We start from the raw sequence: 17,539 nt of genomic DNA on the forward strand, positions 1-17,539 counted from the left end.
GAATGGGAGGGCCTTGAACTGGTAGTGCCGCCCTTGAACTACGAACCTGAGAAACTTTCGGTGTCTTTTTAGGATTTGCATCCTCCAAATCCAATGACGATAGGAAGTCTCCTTCCTCCAGCTGGCCCAGCACGTGCTGGAGGGTGACTATCTGGAACTTCTGTGCCTTGATGTATTTGTTTAGCCGACGCAGGTCCAGGATGGGACGCCATCCTCCTGCCTTCCTTCTGACGAGGAAGTATCTTGAGTATACTCCGGAGCCCCGGAGCCTCTTTGGGACGAGCTTGATGGCTCCCTTCTTGAGCATTGCCCTTACCTCCAACAGCAGTTGAAGGACGTGATTTTCCTTACTGTCCACGGGAGGAATGCGGGGGCACTTCTTTAGAAATTCCAAAGTGTGCCGGTGGGCCAGGGCATCCAGCACCCAACAGTCGGTGGAGATGGACTCCCATACGCTGACGAACTTCGTCAGCCGGCCTCCCACCGGGGTGCTTCGATGGGGGCCCGATGCAACGGCCAGTTCAGTCTTGCTTGGCGGCGGCCTTTCCGCCTTGGCCTCCCTGGCGACGACGGCGCGATTCTCCTGACTTGCCTTGTCCCCTGTAGGCTTCTTGCGACGAGGAATGGGCCGCCTGACGGTATGTCGAGGAGCCGCCGCCGAACCCTTTCGAGGCACCTTGCTTGCCTCCGGAGTTCCGAAAGTGCGGCCGTCGCTACTGCAGAACTCCCGAGGCCCGAGCCGTCTCCGTGTCGTCCTTGATGGCCTGAAGGGACTCATCCACTGTCTTCCCAAACAGATTGTTCCCGTCGAAGGGCATGTCCAAAACTTTGGCTTGTACATCTTGGCGGAAATCCGTCGCCTTGAGCCACCCCCGCCGGCGAAGGCAAACGCTGTTGCCCAACTGGCAGAAACCAGTGTCGCCAATGTCCGTGGCCACCGTTACGGCATGGTCCGACGCCACTTCACCCTCCTGTAGGATCGCCAGGGCCTCTGCCCTCTTGTCGTCCGGGAGGAAGTCCAACAGGGGAGCGATCTTGTACCACAACTCCCTGTTGTAGCGGGCCACAATCGCTAGGGCGTGGGCCGCCTTAATCGTCATCGCCGCAGACGAGATGACTCGTCCCATGGCATCTAGTTTCCTTCCCTCGCCGTCCGGCGGGGAAGTTGAAGCCGATGCCCCCCCTGCTTTTCTTCTTGGCCGCTGCCGAGACGACCAAATCCGGGGTCGGTTGTGCTCGAAGGCACAAAGGGGCGCCGTTGGGGACCCGGTACTTCTTCTCGTACCAGTCCATCTTGGCAGGCGTCGTGAACAGGTTCTTCATGAGAGCAAGTCCCTCTTCCCAGATGTCACCCAGCAACAGCACCGCGAGGACCGTCTTCTTCTTGGCCTTGTGCTGTTGGTAGAGGAAGCCTTCCTTCTTCTTTTCTTCGGGGCAGAGCTGGAAAAGCTTGGACGCCCTGGCAATCATGGCGTGGAAGGACCCAATTTCGTTGGGCGGGGATGCCTGAGGAATCGGCAACGGGAGGTCAGTCACGTCGTCACCACCATCGTCATCCGTCCCCGTCGTGGCCATATCTGTTCCCGTGTCATCCCTCAGGACCGGGGAAGGAGACAAAGGCTGAGAGGGCTGTGAGGGGTGAAAGGGCGGGGATGGATGAATCCTCCTCTTGTTTGGAAGGCTCCCCAACGGACCCGGTTCAGTTGGGTCGCCCGTCGGGGGTAGGGGCAATCTCGTCCTTACCTCCGTGTATAAGGCTTGGATTGCTGTCAAAATGGCTGCCGAGTTGTCCTGTGGCTCGGGCTGCGATGGGCGCGATGGTTGCTCCTCCTCCACAGGAGCCTCGTCGTCGCCACCCTCGCTCTCGGCGTCCCCCTCGTCGGGATCCCTCCCATGGGACCGGGCCTCTTCCAAATTCTTGTCGAGTCCCTCTTCGACTTCGACCAGCTATAACGGCCACCGGCCCCCCCCCCCCTCTTTTTCCACCAGGGTCTTCACGGGGGTCTTCTCGATGGTCTTAAAAGAGGATTCCCTCCACAGAGGCAGGGAAACTCTGGGCCCCGAGGTCACCTCCACTGGGGTAGCCTGCACAGGCTTCGCCAGGGCCGCAGCAACTCCCTCAATAGAGGCCTTGGCCGGTTGAATCAAGGCCTTCACCACATTGGACGTGCTCGAGGCCTTCACCTTAGGGGGAGGGTCACTGCCTCGCTCCCCTTCGGCCGGTTCCTTTGAGATCGACCGGGGCCTCTCCAGAAGCTTAGCCGGGTTCTCAGATTTTCTCTTCCCCGACCCAGAGCGTTGGCTCGTGGTTGATGGCGTCGGTGAAGGTGCCCTCTGCATGGCAGCCGAGGAGCCCGACTGTTCGGCGCTCCCAGTGCCTGCGGACTTGCGGTGCTTTGCCTTCCGTTGGGCCCCCGTCGACGGGGCGCCCTCACAGGACTTAGAAGACCGTTCAGACTTCTACTTCTTCTCACCTGCTGGGCTCTTGCCTTCCAGCCAGTTGGCGAAATGGGTCAGACGATCCCTCATAGTCCGATCCGACATGTTCATGCAAAACGCACAGTCCTTCTCCACGTGCGTTTGGTCCTTGTGAAGACAGTAGATGCACCTCGAGTGCTCGTCCTCCTTGAACACATTCTGTATTCCGCATCCAGGGCAGTTCCTAAACAGCTTGGATCCGGGTATCGAGCTTCCTTTCTCCTGGGCCATGTCCGTGGGGTAGGCCTCAAACTTCTGGAATCCTCCAAGAAGCGTAACTCGACTAAAACGTCACCATTGATGGGCGTAGAAAAATTCCGAAATTGATCGGAAGTAGAAACTAGAAACGGTGGAGCTTGAGGCTCGATTAACCGTAAAAATGAGATTAAACTCTTTGAAGTAAAAAAAAAAAAAATCGCAAAACGCAGTAAAAGCTCGAGAGCTATAGTACGAGGACTCCCAACACTTGAACGTACAGTAAAAGTCTGAGGATGGCTGCCAGGAGCAGGGCTTAGTGAGAGGGCAGTCATTGGCTGGGGGCAGTATGACCCAGAGACCAGTGATTGATTACTACTAAGAAAGACAGATAAGAAACGAAACTAATACTGATTTTTTCTTTACCGAGGATTCCCAGCCTGACGACGGGGAATATTCATGAGCATGTGAATCCATGCCAGACCCCATGCTGGAGAAAGTGGTAAACTTTCCATGGTGGGATATGTCGCTCTTCTACAAGGGGGAAATGTGTCTAAGTTCTAAAGGAGAATGAACCTCTTTGAATATTAGGCCATTCCATTTGACTAGGCTGTATCATTAGCCAAAAGGAGCATTGCAAAACGGTAGGGCAGGTTTGTATTAGAAAATTCAATTAGTCATTGATGGATTTCACTCAACAATGCAAGGGAAAATACAATTAATATGCTGTATGTAGGATATATTGACAATATAATTTCTATCTCTCCAGCCTATGTTTTCCAAAGAGGGGTAGCCCCAAGGGCTGCAAGCATCTTAAGAGAATTCCTTGGAAAATCCTCTTGAGGTAGTTGGCAAGCATCTCGTAACTGCCACACCTGCAGAAGCAACGGTCCCAACACTTGCCTAAGCCTTTTCAAACCTTTCATGCACTTTACATCACCCCCTTTTACCAAATGGGCCTGCCCCTGATCTCGGATGTAGTTCCAATGAGCTAACCTCTCTCTCCTGTCTGGTTCCTAACACGTCAGCTTATCTAGAGCTACAGAGTCCTGTTTTTAGGGGCTGTGTGGGTGAGGACAAATTCACAGAAAATATACATTATCCCACAAAACAGCTTCCTTCCTTTCTGTTACTGGTGCGTTCTCAGATGCCTCTAGACATAGTCATGTTTACCCCTTTACCATAAATGAGGGCAAGTTACCATGGATTATCCAAAAATATACATATTTTAATACTTATCAAAATCACATCAATAGACAATACATTTGTTTAAAAACAACATGATCATAATTCATTCTTACATTGACATATACACATACACATGTGATTCATATGGCAAAGAACGAGGTGCATCTAATTCAGCCCCTTCTGTGCTTTAGCAGAGAGCCACTTGATGTCTCTACTGAAAACTTGCCCAATGGTACCCCTTAATTTAAGTGGGCAAGAAAAGGTTCCTACACTTCAAAAAATGTGTTTCTCGAACCAACAGTAATTCTTGGAAAATGCACATTAATTGATTCAAATTGCATTCCTTATTGGTGCTGATTTCAGGGCACTTATTCTTTTTTCATGTGTTCATATTCATCGTATCACATCACAAGATTTGGCCATATTCCCAACATTCTACAAAAACAAACAAAGAAAGTAATCTTAATACCATGGTTACTGTAACTTGTAACATGTCAAAACTCTTGGGGCACCCATCACATCTTCACCTTTATACAATTCTAAACAGAAGGATTCACTTATTTCTGGTATCATTATTACCCGTGAGGGAGTGTTTCCCTTAGATTGCTCTATTCAATAGTTTCTGAATTGGAGGCACAAGCTGTACCTCTCATGTTTTTAGTGTACCATTTTACTTACTATTTAGTGTTACTGCTTATGACAAGGCACTATTATTTGTCATTACCATTTACAATCCTGCAATGGCCTGGTTTTTCTTTTCTAGCGTACACTCGAAAGAAGCAGCTTGGTTTGTACATCCACTCCGTGGGCAAATACTGCAGGGTTAAAAGAAAAGCCATTTACTCTATGTACGAGTTAAACTAAGCCATTTACTCTATGTGCAAGTAAATACTAACTGCACCCAACTCCAGAACCGCACTGGGTCAAATAACATGTGCTTACCCGCTACACTTGCTTCATGCAGGGACTCTTTTGTTGACGAGGCGTGCAAACTGCTTTGCCGTGTGTCACTCTTCAGGCGGCTTTAAGGCGCATGTCTTCTGGGAATAATACCCCCCCCCAAAAGAACCTGATGAGACATCCGAAAACTGGAAATTAAATCTCACTACTTTAGATTCATAGAGGCAAAGTCTATTTCATGCTTACACATCACCTGCAAACGGCCGATTACTCCACCAGCAGCTCGCTTCCTGTAGCAGCGTGTCACCTGACTTCAGGGATAGCTGGACGTACGAAACTCCTAGCGCGATGCTTAAAATAGCGTGTTCTGCGGTGACGTGAGATCAGACCACAGATATATTGTGGGTATGTGTCTTTAACGACATGTCTATGCCCGCCATCTTGAAAGGGGGACAACTTCATGTATTCCCAATCACGTGAAGTTATAAATACGTCCATCTGTTGAACTTTGGACATAAGATCCATCAAACATAGGATCCATTAAATGTAATTACATGGGCATATATTCAGTTATCTCAATATTTTATTAAATGCAAACGATGCCCAAGCCGCGTTGTGAATACATATTTGCAGCGTGTAGACGCCCGCCATCTTATAAAAGGAATCTCCATTTGTTAACCTAATCTAATGTGTCTGAGATATTAACCCCCTAAAAAACAACTATGCAGATGGTTTCTCAATTATTTTTTGTGATGGATGAACAAAGCCCATTCAATGGAAATATTCAGACCTTCCTTAACAGTGTTAAGAGAGTAAATCAATTTTTGTTCCGCCTGCCTTAGTTTTAGGTCTCTATTGCCCCCTCTCGGTTGGGGAAGAATTGTTTCAATAATGAACCAATGGATGTCAACTGAGCTGTGTTTGGCAGACTTAAAATGTGCTACTAAAGGTTTTTACGCAGGACCTGTGTTCGCAGATCCTTTGCCGTATAGGTCTCTTAGTCTTTCCAATATAAAGAAGTCCACATGGACATCTTATGGTGTACACAACCCATTTTGAATTACAGCTGGTGACACCAGCATTTTACTGCCTACCTAAGATCCACAAAGATCCGAGCGATCCACCAGGCAGACCCATTGTGGCAGCCATTGGATCCATTTTGGAATCTTTTTCGATATATACTGATTTCTTTTTGAGACCATTTGTGAAAATAATGCGTTCATATATCCAAGACACTACCCAGATGATTAAGATGTTAGACACCATAGAAGTAAGAGCTGAAGACATACTTGTGACATTGGATGTCGAGGCTCTATATACGAGCATCCCTCAGATGAAATGTGTCAACAGAATGGAAAAATATTTGGAGAAGAGAGATAATAAAACTGTTCCTTCAGCATTCATTTTGGAATGTATAAGACTCGCTCTCACCAATAATTTCTTTATAGAACAGGACACATACTACCTACAACAACATGGTACGAGTATGGGTTCGACCTTCGCCCCAGATCTGGCGAACCTTTTTATGGATGATCTGGAGGTACACTCCATCTATGCGGAGAACAACCCATTCAAACACCTTATGAAAACCTGGGTGAGATACATCGACGATGTATTTATGTTATGGGGAGGCAATCAATCTGAGCTAGAACTTTTCCTGTCTTGGATAAATACTCACGATCCGTGTATCAATTTCACAATGAGTTCAAGTGTCGACAAAGTTTTGATCCTAGATCTTGAGATCTATAAAGGCGATAACAACAAGTTTGGCACCACGCTATTTAGAAAAGTGACGGACAAAAACACCTCATTACTTTTCGATAGCTTCCATCCGCAAAGCTTACGACAAAATCTACCTTTTGGACAGTTCTTACGTATCGAAAGGAACTGTAGCCGGAAAGAGGACTTTGATATAAATAGCAAAGATCTGTCTGCCAGACTAAAAGCCAGAGGTTACCCCTCACACATTCTTCGTAGATCCATGAAAAGAGCAAGGAATACCAATAGACATGACTGTCTGGTGACACAACCACGAGTGAAGGAAGATAAAATAACCTGTGTCTCCACTTTCTCGCCCATTAGCAACGACCTTCGAAGATGCATACTTAAACATTGGAATATGATTAACACCGAAGAGTTTGCTATCAACAAGACACGTTTTGCATTCAGGCGTATGCCTAATTTAAGAGATAAATTGATCCACACATATAGAACATCCAAGGTTTGGGAGCAATAATACTCAACTAACGCTCTGGAATTTACCACCCGTGGTAGGCCACTTTAAATGTGGTAAATGCTATGTGTGCAATTTGACCACCAACATGAAGAGTGTTGACTTGAAAGGTAGAAGATGGAACTTAAAAAGCTTCACCAACTGTAATTCAAGATGGGTTGTGTACGCCATAAGATGTCCATGTGGACTTCTTTATATTGGAAAGACTAAGAGACCTATACGGCAAGGGATCAGCGAACACAGGGCCTGCGTAAAAAATGGCATAGCGGAAAAACCTTTAGTAGCACCTTTTAAGTCTGCCAAACACAGCTCAGATGACATCCATTGGTTCATTATTGAAACAATTCTTCCCAAACCGAGAGGGGGCAGTAGAGACCTAAAACTAAGGCAGGCAGAACAAAAATGTATTTATTCTCTTAACACCGTTAAGGAAGGTCTGAATATTTCCATTGAATGGGCTTTGTTGATCCATCACAAAAAATAATTGAGAAACCATCTGCATAGTCGTTTTTTAGGGGGTTAATATCTCAGACACATTAGATTAGGGTAACAAATGGAGATTCCTTTTTTAAGATGGCGGGCGTCTACACGCTGCAAATATGTATTCACAACGCGGCTTGGGCATCCTTTGCATTTTATAAAATATTGAGAACTGAATATATGCCCATGTAATTACATTTAATGGATCCTATGTTTCATGGATCCTACGTCCAAAGTTCAACAGATGGATGTATTTATAACTTCACGTGATTGGGAATACATGAAGTTGTCCCCCTTTCAAGATGGCGGGCGTAGACACGTCTTTAAAGACACGTACCCACAATACATCTGTGGTCTCATCTCACGTCACCGCAGAACACTCTATTTTAAGCATCACGCTAGGAGTTTAGTACGTCCCGCTAGCCCTGAAGTCAGGTGACACGCTGCTACAGGAAGCGAGCTGCTGGTGGAGTAATCAGACGTTTGTAGGTGAGGTGTAAGCACAAAATAGACTTTGCCTCTATGAATCTAAAGTAGTGAGATTTAATTTCCAGTTTACGGATGTCTCATCAGGTCCTGGGGGGGATGTAATTCCCAGAAGACATGCGCCTTAAAGACGCCTGACTGTGACATGCGGCAAAGCGGTTTGCTCGCCTCGTCAACAAAAGAGTCCCTGCATGAGCAAGTGTAGCGGGTAAGCACATGTTATTTGACCCAGTGTCGTTCTGGTGTTGGGTGCAGTTAGTCTTTACTTGCACATAGAGTAAATGGCTTAGTTTAACTCGTACATAGAGTAAATGGCTTTTCTTTTCCCTCCGCAGTATTTGCCCATGGAGTGGATGTACAAACCAAGCTGCTTCTATCGAGTGTACGCTAGAAAAGAAAAACCAGGCCATTGCAGGTTTGTAAATGGTAAAGATAAATAATAGTGCCTTGTCATAAGCGGTAACACTAAATAGTACCCATTAGTAAAATGGTACACTAAAAAACATGAGAGGTACAGCTTGTGCTTCCAATTCAGAAACTATTGAATAGAGCAATTTAAGGGAAACACTCGCTCACGGGTAATGATGATACCAGAAATAAGTTAATTCTTCTGTTTAGAATTGTATGAAGGTGAAGATGTGATGGGTGACCCAAGAGTTTTGACATGTTACAAGTTACAGTAACCATGGTATTAAGATTACTTTCTTTTTTTTTTTTGTAGAATGTTGGGAATATGGCCAAATATTGTGATGTCATACGATGAATATGAACACATGAAAAAAGAATAAGTGCCCCGAAGACAGCACCAATAAGGAATGCAATTTGAATCAATTTATGTGCATTTTCCAAGAATTACTGTTGGTTCTAGAAACACATTTTTTGAAGTGTAGGAACCTTTTCTTGCCCTCTTAAATTAAGGGGGTACCATTGGGCAGGTTTTCAGGAGAGATATCAAGTGGCTCTCTGCTAAAGCACAGAAGGGGCTGAATTAGATGTGCCTCGTTCTTTGCCATATGAGTCACATGTGTATGTGTATAGGTCAATGTAAGAATGAATTATGATCATGTTGTTGTTTTTAAACAAATGTATTGTCTATTGATGTGATTTTGATAAGTATTAAAATATGTATATTTTTGGATAATCCATGGTAACTTGCCCTCATTTATGGTAAAGGGGTAAACATGACTATGTCTAGAGGCACCTGAGAATGCACCAGTAACAGAAAGGAAGGATGCTGTTTTGTGAGAAAATGTATATTTTCTGGTTCTTAACACACCAAACATAACATTTCCTTCATTGCTACCCAATCACTACTTCCTTGCATTCCAAGGACTCGCAGTAACTGGCCCATGCACCAGAGACTATGATTCCCTGGAAACCAATATCTGAGCATTTAAGCCTCTATACCTCATCACTTTCTTTCATTTAAAGCTCATCTACAGCATGCAAGCGCTCTTCCTTTGCCTTTGTTTTTCATTTAAAACACCACACCTGAGCCTTTTCAGCCACTGGACCCTTATATGAGCCCTTTAACGCCCAGGGCAGAAAATACTTTTTCAAAACTGTGGATTAAAAAAAGAACTGAACCTTTCAGCACCAAGCTGATCTACATGAATTAACCTTTGCACTATTGACATTGTAGATCTATAGTTCAAATTTTCTAGTGTATACTTGAGCTTTCCAATTTCCTGACTTTCAAGTAACTTTGATGGAAACTACATCTCATGCAGCATAACAGACTGCAGGTAAAGTACCTTTTGCGTCGTCTGACCCGGAAGCCAGAAGTTTGGGGTCCATGAGGTTAAAATCAACACTCCAGCACCTCTTCTCATGTTCCTGAAAAAGAAAGTAACATTCTAATGAAATATCCCTGACTTTTTGTTTCATATGAAAACCTTTAAATATTTTTCTTTTAAAATGCCATTCATAAGATTTTGCATTTTTATTTCACCTATAACATACACGTGAAAGACACATGAAAGCAGATTCCTAAACCAAATACTTTGAAAGAACAATTTGCATACCTTTGGTAATGTTCTTTATAATTAACACACCTTTCCCAGGCTCTACATCTTGGATATCTTCCCAGCACCTTCTGACCATCAGAAACGTCTCCAGTCTCCAGGGGACAGAGTGAAGCTCTGTACAGACTGTCATCAGAACCATTGACGCCATGCGTCTTACATATAGAGCATGCCGTGCCCCCTGACTTCAGTGCCACCTATTTACCCCCATGGTCAGCCACTGAAGGAACATGGAGAACAAATTACTTAACTCACGGTAATGTTCTTTCAAATGGATATTCCTCCCGGATTGCCCATTTCTGATATCCTGTAAACACAGTCCAGCTGTTCTTCTGAAAATGTTCTGCCATCAGGGGGCACAGAACGGCTCCACCCGGTGCCTCTACATGCAGGACATGACGTTGGGGACAGTATATATTGAGGCACCGCGCCCTGTGACCTCAGTTCCAACCATTCTCCCTAGCACTCTGACGCTAAGGGACTGCAGAAGCATTGGTTTACTGGCTACCTGCCAAGAGGGGAAGGTGATGAGGATGATAAGGAATCCATGGGAGGAACATCAATCAGAAAGAACATTAAGGAGGGGTAAAGAACAAGTACTTAGCTGTAACTGTTGTTCTCCATCATGGGTCTGGCAATGATTCACATGCTCATGAATATTCCCCGTCAGCCGGGGAATCTTCAGTAAAAGAAAAAACAGTTTCACTTTGGTTTATAGGAGAAAGACAGTTTGTAAATGAATCACTGAGCTCTGGGTCATACTGCCGCGAGCCAATGACTGCCCTCTACCTAAGCCCTCCTCAAGCAGCTGTCCTCAGATTTGGTAGCATGTCAAGTGGCAGTATGACCAATAAGAGCCGCAGAGGGGCAGGAGGGAGGGTTTGCATGTGAATCCATGCCAGACCCATGCTGGAGAACAGCAGTTACAGGTAAGTAACTTGTTCCTTCTCCAGCATAGGGTCTGGCATCGATTCACATGCTCATGAATAAAGAATACATAGCAGTACATACATACACAACCACAGAAGGTGGCAAGGCTCAACAGAAGCAATTACTCTTACTTCCTCAGCAGGCTCACCTTCAAGTGAACAGGTTGTGTAGCACTGCTTGGCTGATCCTGGCCTCCTCCCTGGAATCCCTGTCGACACAGTAGAATTTCGTGAAGGTGTGCGTACGCCTCCACGTAGCAGTCCTGCAGATGTCTAGCAGGGGCACACCAGACAGGAAACGCAGTCGTAGCAGCGATCGCTCTGGTAGAGTGGGCTCTCGGACGGCCAGGCAGTGGTCGGTTTGCCAACCGGTGACAATGAGTGATGCAGCCGGAGAGCCAACTGGAGATAGAAGCATTGGACAAGGCCTTCCCATGGTTCAAAGTTCACAAAAAGCAAAGAGGTCTTCCAGAAACTCTTTGTGCGGGCCATATAAAACTTCAGCGCTAGAGCCACATCCAGCTCGTGCAAAGTCCTTTCAGCCGGCGACTAAGGTGTCGGAAAAAACCCAGGCAACACCAAGGGTTCGTTGAGATGAAATTCTGAAGGAACCTTGGGCATGAAAGAGGGGTATGTCCGCAGCACCACCCTCGTCTCATGGAAAGTCAAATAGGGCTGTTTACATGACAGGGCCTGGATCTCACTCACTCTCCTGGCAAAGGTGATGACCACAAGGAAAGCTGTGTCCCAAGAAAGGAACTTGAGAGGAGCTTGATGCATAGGCTAGAAGGGGGCCCCCATGAGCCTAGTCAGCACCACGTTGAGTTCCCACGCAGGGGCAAGAGACTTCACCGTCGGGAACGATCAGAACAGTCATTTAATGAACTCCTTCACTAGACGGTGTGACCAAAGAGAAGACCGCCCCGGAGACCTGGTGTAGCGGGAGATGGCCACTAGATGCACTTTGATGGAGGCGTGCGCCAGCCCCGACTTAGCCAACGACAACAAGTATGGTAGGACTTGGGGGGGCGTAACTCTCAGAGGGTTAATCTTCTGCGAGCGGCACCAAGTGACTTAACGCTTCCATTTGTACCCGTAGCACTTAAGAGTTGACAACGCCATGGCAAGGAATCTCACTGCAGTCCGCCGGTAGCTCATACCCACCAAACTATAATGCTGCAGGAGCCAGGCCTTTAGGTTCAGCCATCCTGGGTTGTGGTGCAGGATTACACCTCATTCCTTGGCGAGCAGGTCCGCGACCACTGGTAGCTTGACTGGAGGTGCCGCTGACACGCTGAGTTGACTGATGACTCCTAGTAGTAGAGGCAATGGAGGGAACAGGCCATCCGGGGAAGGAGAATGCGTCCCCCATACTGCTCGACTGGAGGAACCTGCTGGCATACCTCTGGCACTTGGTGTTTGTCGACATCGCAAATAAATCGATCTGGGGTCTGCCCCACCGGAGGAAGGGGCTGTACACACTTGATCCTGCCAAAGCTCCCACTTGTGGCAAGAGTGCAGCTCCCAGCTGAGAGAGTCGGTGACCGTGCTGAGGCAGGGTTTTTCATCAGCACCAGACCCTCATCCCAGACGTCGTCCAGGTTGGGCACCGCCAGAATGGTCTTCCTTTTCGCTTCCAGGCGTTGATAAAGGAAGCCCTCAGTTTTCGTCTCCTCCGGCATGAGCTGGAAGAGTTCTGATGCGCGGGCGCCCATGGAGTTGAAGGATCCCACTTAGTCCGGGGGAGAAGCCCTTGGAGGTGGAGAGATGCCGCCGTTGGTGTCTGTAGTCACTGTGTCCGTCCCCGTATCCCTAGGAGGGGAAGGCACTAGCGGCTGGAGCAGAGGCGTAGGGTGCCTCTTCCTTTTCTTTGGCGGTAGTGGCCCTGGTGTCAACGGGGTCGCCGCTGGTGGTACCATTGGTGGTGCCGTCGGCATCCTCTTCTTCATCTCCAACACCAGCGTGTGGAGGCTCGATGGAATGTCATGCAACAACTCTGGGAGGTGCCTGGGGAGTAGGATCGCTGGGCCCCGCGCCTATGTCATTGCCCCCGCCGACATCATCGCTGCCCCCTCCAGTTGTGACTACCTCTTCGACGTTCCCATCATTGTCATCATCCCCAACGTCTTCCGGGATGGTGTGGATGTAACCCTCGTCTTCCACGTCGGAAGAAGAAAGATCTGTGCCCTGGAGTTCTTCTACACCGCGCACCCTTTTTTGGGTCCTGAGGGGTCGTCTCGGGCTAAGGGACAGCATCCTCTTTTCTGGTGTCTTTTCCGCTGGTTTGGCCGAAGCCTCCCGCCTGGGAGGAAGAGCCACCCTGGCTGCCGTATGGGTAGCCTTCGAAAGGGCGGCCAGCACCAGCTCGATAGATGAGGACCATTTAGCCTGTATCACCTGGGTCTTCACAGGCAGGTCGGACACCTTGTCCTGTTTGGCCTTCTCCGGTTTCCTCTGCAGCTTCCCCGGAGTAGCTTACTTTCTCTTCGATGAAGAGCTGGAGCAATGGCTGGAGACTGAGACCGCTGGAAATGATGAGCGCGCCCTGGCCGTCGCAGGACCTGCTTGCGCGGTGACCCCAACAACACCGGACTCGCGGTGCTTGGCCTCATCTTGGGCCCCCATGGATGGAGTGCACTCAAAGTACTTAGAAGTCCGCTCTGACTGGCTGGATCCAGATGAGGCATGCCCCTGTGAAGCACACCGGGAAGGGGCCATGGCTTTGAACCACGCGCCAGTCTGATGTGTCGATCCTTCATAGTGCGCTTGGTAAAGCTAGACAGATCTTGCAATCCTCATCCTTGTGTGTCGGATGAAGACAAAGCAACTGAGAATGCTTGTCCTCTATGAAAACATTCTGAAAACTGCAGCTGGTGCAGGGATTGAAGAGGGAGGCCCCAGTCGTCGTCCTCCTCTGACATGGTCCGGCATGTGGTGTAGGCCCGATGGCCTTCTTGAAACTTCGAAGAAGAAACACTCAACGATTACGCCCTTGAGGGGCGATGAAAGATGTCGAAAAACTGATCCCCATTAGTAGGATGAAGAAACGATAGGGCACACGGGCTCGATCGAACAAAAATAGGATTTTCTTAGCAAAAAAGCACGAAAAACACAGAAAGCTCTAAGAGCGAAACACAATGACTCCCAACACTTCGACGTGCGGTAAAAATCTGAAGATGGGTGCCTGAGGAGTGGCTTAGGGAGAGGGCAGTCATTGGCCTGGAGTAGTATGACCAAGGGCTCAGTGATTGATTTACGGGAGAAAGACAGTTTGTAAACGAAAGTGAAACTTTTTTTAATCTTTTACGAGGATTCCCGGCCTGACAACAGGGAATATTCATGAACATGTGAATCCATGCCAGACGACCGCATGCTGGAGAATATATTTGCTTTTCTAATGGATTCCTTCTACCACAGATTCCTCATCTATGATAGTCTCCCACAGCAGTGTGAAGATCTGGAGCAGGAAGGAGAGCAAGGACTCTAATATGACCAAACAACCTTGAAGGACCACCCTACCAAAAACAGGCATCCTGGCATGAAAGAGAATCTAAGCAGTAATGCTTAGCAAACGTTTGCAGAGATGCCCACGTTGCCACATGGCAGATGTCCAGGGCAGGGACTCCCCTCTGCAGGGAAGAGGCGCCATCCACTCCTCTGGTAGAATAGGTGCTGAGACACTTAGGCACCTCCTTTCCAGCCAGATCATTGTCTTTCTGAGATGCAGAGAAAGATCCACCTTGACAGGGTCGGTTTAGTCACAGCCCTGCCAGCACGTTCCCCAGAGTAACCACGGAAAAGCTGGTCATCTTTCCGAGCTTCTCTCATTTGAGAGACATAGTAGCTGAGGGCCAGCCGATGAAATCCTTCCTCTGCTTAAAAAGGATTAGGCGGAGGAAAAAAAACACAGTAAAATGGATCATTTTAGAGAGATGAAAATCTGAGACCATTTTTGGAAGAAAAGAGGGTCCCACTCTTAATATCTTTTTCTTTGGAGAAAAACAAATAGGGAGGTTTCACAGAAAACACCTGGAGCTTACTCACCCGTCTCGCAGAAGCTCCCATAAAAAATGTCAAAACCAAACTCAAATCCCACAGCGGAAACACAAACAGTGGGTATTGTAAAGAAATTAAAGTTACTCACTGTAGTGACTAGAGCACTCATAGTCTCCTTTCCTCCATCGTTGTGGGCGTCCCCCAACATGGGGACAGTACCGGAACCTTTGGCAGCAAAAAATCGAGTTTCCCCTTTAAATTTAGTATAACGCACTGGGGCGCAGCCTTGGGAGTGGGAACACCCTGCCGAGACCCCACTCTCTGGTGCCTCACCTCAGTCTCCTTTTAACACAACGGACGGTTAGATACCTGGCTACTCTTAGTACATATTAGCCCTTGGCATACTAGCGGGGGAAGGTGAGTGGCACGTATGGAGGAAAGGGGACTATGGACCTTGAGTACTCTAGTCACTACGGTGAGTAACTTTAATTACTCAAACGTCCAGCCTGCTTTCCTCCATCCTTGTGGGAGATTCCAACAAACAGCAACATAGGGGAAGCTGTGACAACCTGCCTCATATTTAGGATGAAGCGAAAAGGCTCTTCAGAACTGCCTGACCAACTCTGCATCTCGCCTGGAACCGGTGTCCAGCGAGTAGTGCCCACAGAAGGCCGACAGAGTGGCCCAAGTAGCCACCTTGCTGATGAGATACCAAGAAGCATGTCTCTGACATGCAACGGCCGTGGCCTTAGCTCTGACCGCATGGGCACGAGTCCCCCAGGAACCGTTTGCCCATGGCAGTGTACACCTCCGAAATGGCCTGAACCATCCAACGGGTGAAGGAAGCCTTGGAGAGCCAGGGGTGGAGGCCCCAAAAGTCACGAACAATGCCTCTGACTTCCTGATGGATTTTATCAGAGAGAGATAAATCTTGAGAACCCTATTGAGGTACAAGGAACGTAGGGCCCTCTCTGCCTCAGACTGTGTGGGTTCGGTATGAACACCGACAGGTAGATTTCTTGATTCAGAAGGAACGGAGAGACCACTTTTGGCAAGAAGTTTGGGTGAGTACGCAAGATGACCTTGTCGTTGTGAAAACATGGTGAAGGGCTTGCACGAAGACAATGCCTGCAGCTCACTAACCATGCGCACAGAGGTTAATCATCAATAAAACAGTTTTTAGTGTCACCAAGCAGATGTCCACAGAGGCCATTGGCTTGAAAGGCTTGCATTGCAAAGCTGCAAGAACCACATTGAGGTCCCAGACCGGATGCGGCCTATGCTCTGGGTGAAGAAGCCTTGACAAACCCTTAAGGTGGGCTTTAACCACTAGGTTGGCTGCCGAAAGCACATGCTCAGGGGAATTCTTGTAAGCCCCAATGGCCGCCAAATATGTGCAGAAAGTATCCACCGGAACTCCAGAGCAAGCAAGGTGTGCAAAAGGCCAGTATGTCATCCAGAGTACAGGTGACAGGGCTCAGACATTTGTTGCGGGCCCAATGGCAGAACCTAGTCCATTTGCGCTTATACTGGGACTAAGTCAAGGGCCTGCTGAATAATGTCCCAGATGTCATCTGAAAATTGAGCATGCTGAAGTCTCAGCTGATCAGACACCAGGCCGCCAGGACCAGTTTGGCCGGGTCTGGATGTTCCACTGCCCCGCACTGCTGTGTCAAGCAACCCCTGCTGGGAATAGGAAGATGGATGAGACCCTGGGAATGGCAGATCCAAAAATCAGGGTCTCGAAGGCCAGTGGGGGGCAACCAGGATGAGGCTGCAGCCTACGGAGGCCCGGAATTTATGGAGGGTCCGTTGTAGCAGAGGAGTAGGCAGGAACGCATAACACCTGTGGCCGTACCAACAGATCTGGAAGGCGTCTCCCAGTGACCCTAGACCTGCCCATGAGGCAAAGTGGGTGCACTTGGCATTCATGGGAGATGCAAACAAATCCAGGTCCGCACACCCCCCAATGCTGGAACAGGGCCAACAAGGAGTCGCTGTGCAACTCCCACTCGTAGGTGTTGAACCCCAAGTGACTCAATTGATCTGCTTCTGCATTGGGGTCCCCAGGCAGGTAGATTGCCAAAATCCAAATCCCCTCTGTTAGGGCCCATTCCCAGATCGAAACTGCCTCCATGCAAAGGAGGAGGGGGTTGGGGAAGGGTTTGGTGCCACCCTGCTTGTTCAGGTAAACCACTGTAGTAGAATTGTCCATCCTGACCCGAACCGACTTATCCCTGATCAGGGGCTAAAATGCCTTGAGGGCCAGGCCCACTGCCCGGAGCTCAAGCCGATTGATATGTAGGAGGGCTTCCGTCTTCCCATACTCAATGACTCACATAGCCCTCCACAGTAGCCCGCCAGCCCAAAAGAGAGGAGTCCGTCGTCACCAGCAGGGTAGGCTCCAGTCAGGTGAAGGGGGCTCCCACTGAAACATTGCCATCCATCAGCCACCAACGAAGATCGGGCAGATGGAACGGTGGTATAGGGATCCTGTCCGACTGAGATCCCGTCTCCGTATCCCAATTGGATGCCAGGTGGAGATGGAGGCCCCTCATCGTGACGCATGAGTGCTGTACAGTGAGCACGCAGGAGGCCATTAGGCCCAGAATGTGCTGGAACTACCATGC

General features: G+C 48.3%; 1 protein-coding gene across 1 annotated transcript in view; it reads right to left on the reverse strand.

Annotated features, from left to right (window-relative positions):
• COP1 (COP1 E3 ubiquitin ligase) overlaps positions 1-17,539 on the reverse strand; it is a 1,876,694-nt gene that overhangs the window by 925,187 nt on the left and 933,968 nt on the right. Inside the window, exon 14 of the mRNA XM_069641145.1 lies at positions 9,715-9,796. Within this exon, the coding sequence (XP_069497246.1) occupies positions 9,715-9,796 (82 nt within the window). The remainder of the gene's footprint in view (positions 1-9,714; positions 9,797-17,539) is intronic.

The sequence above is a fragment of the Ambystoma mexicanum genome, chromosome 1q (assembly GCF_040938575.1).
Source record: "Ambystoma mexicanum isolate Mex_15411 chromosome 1q, UKY_AmexF1_1, whole genome shotgun sequence".
NCBI lineage: Eukaryota > Metazoa > Chordata > Amphibia > Caudata > Ambystomatidae > Ambystoma > Ambystoma mexicanum.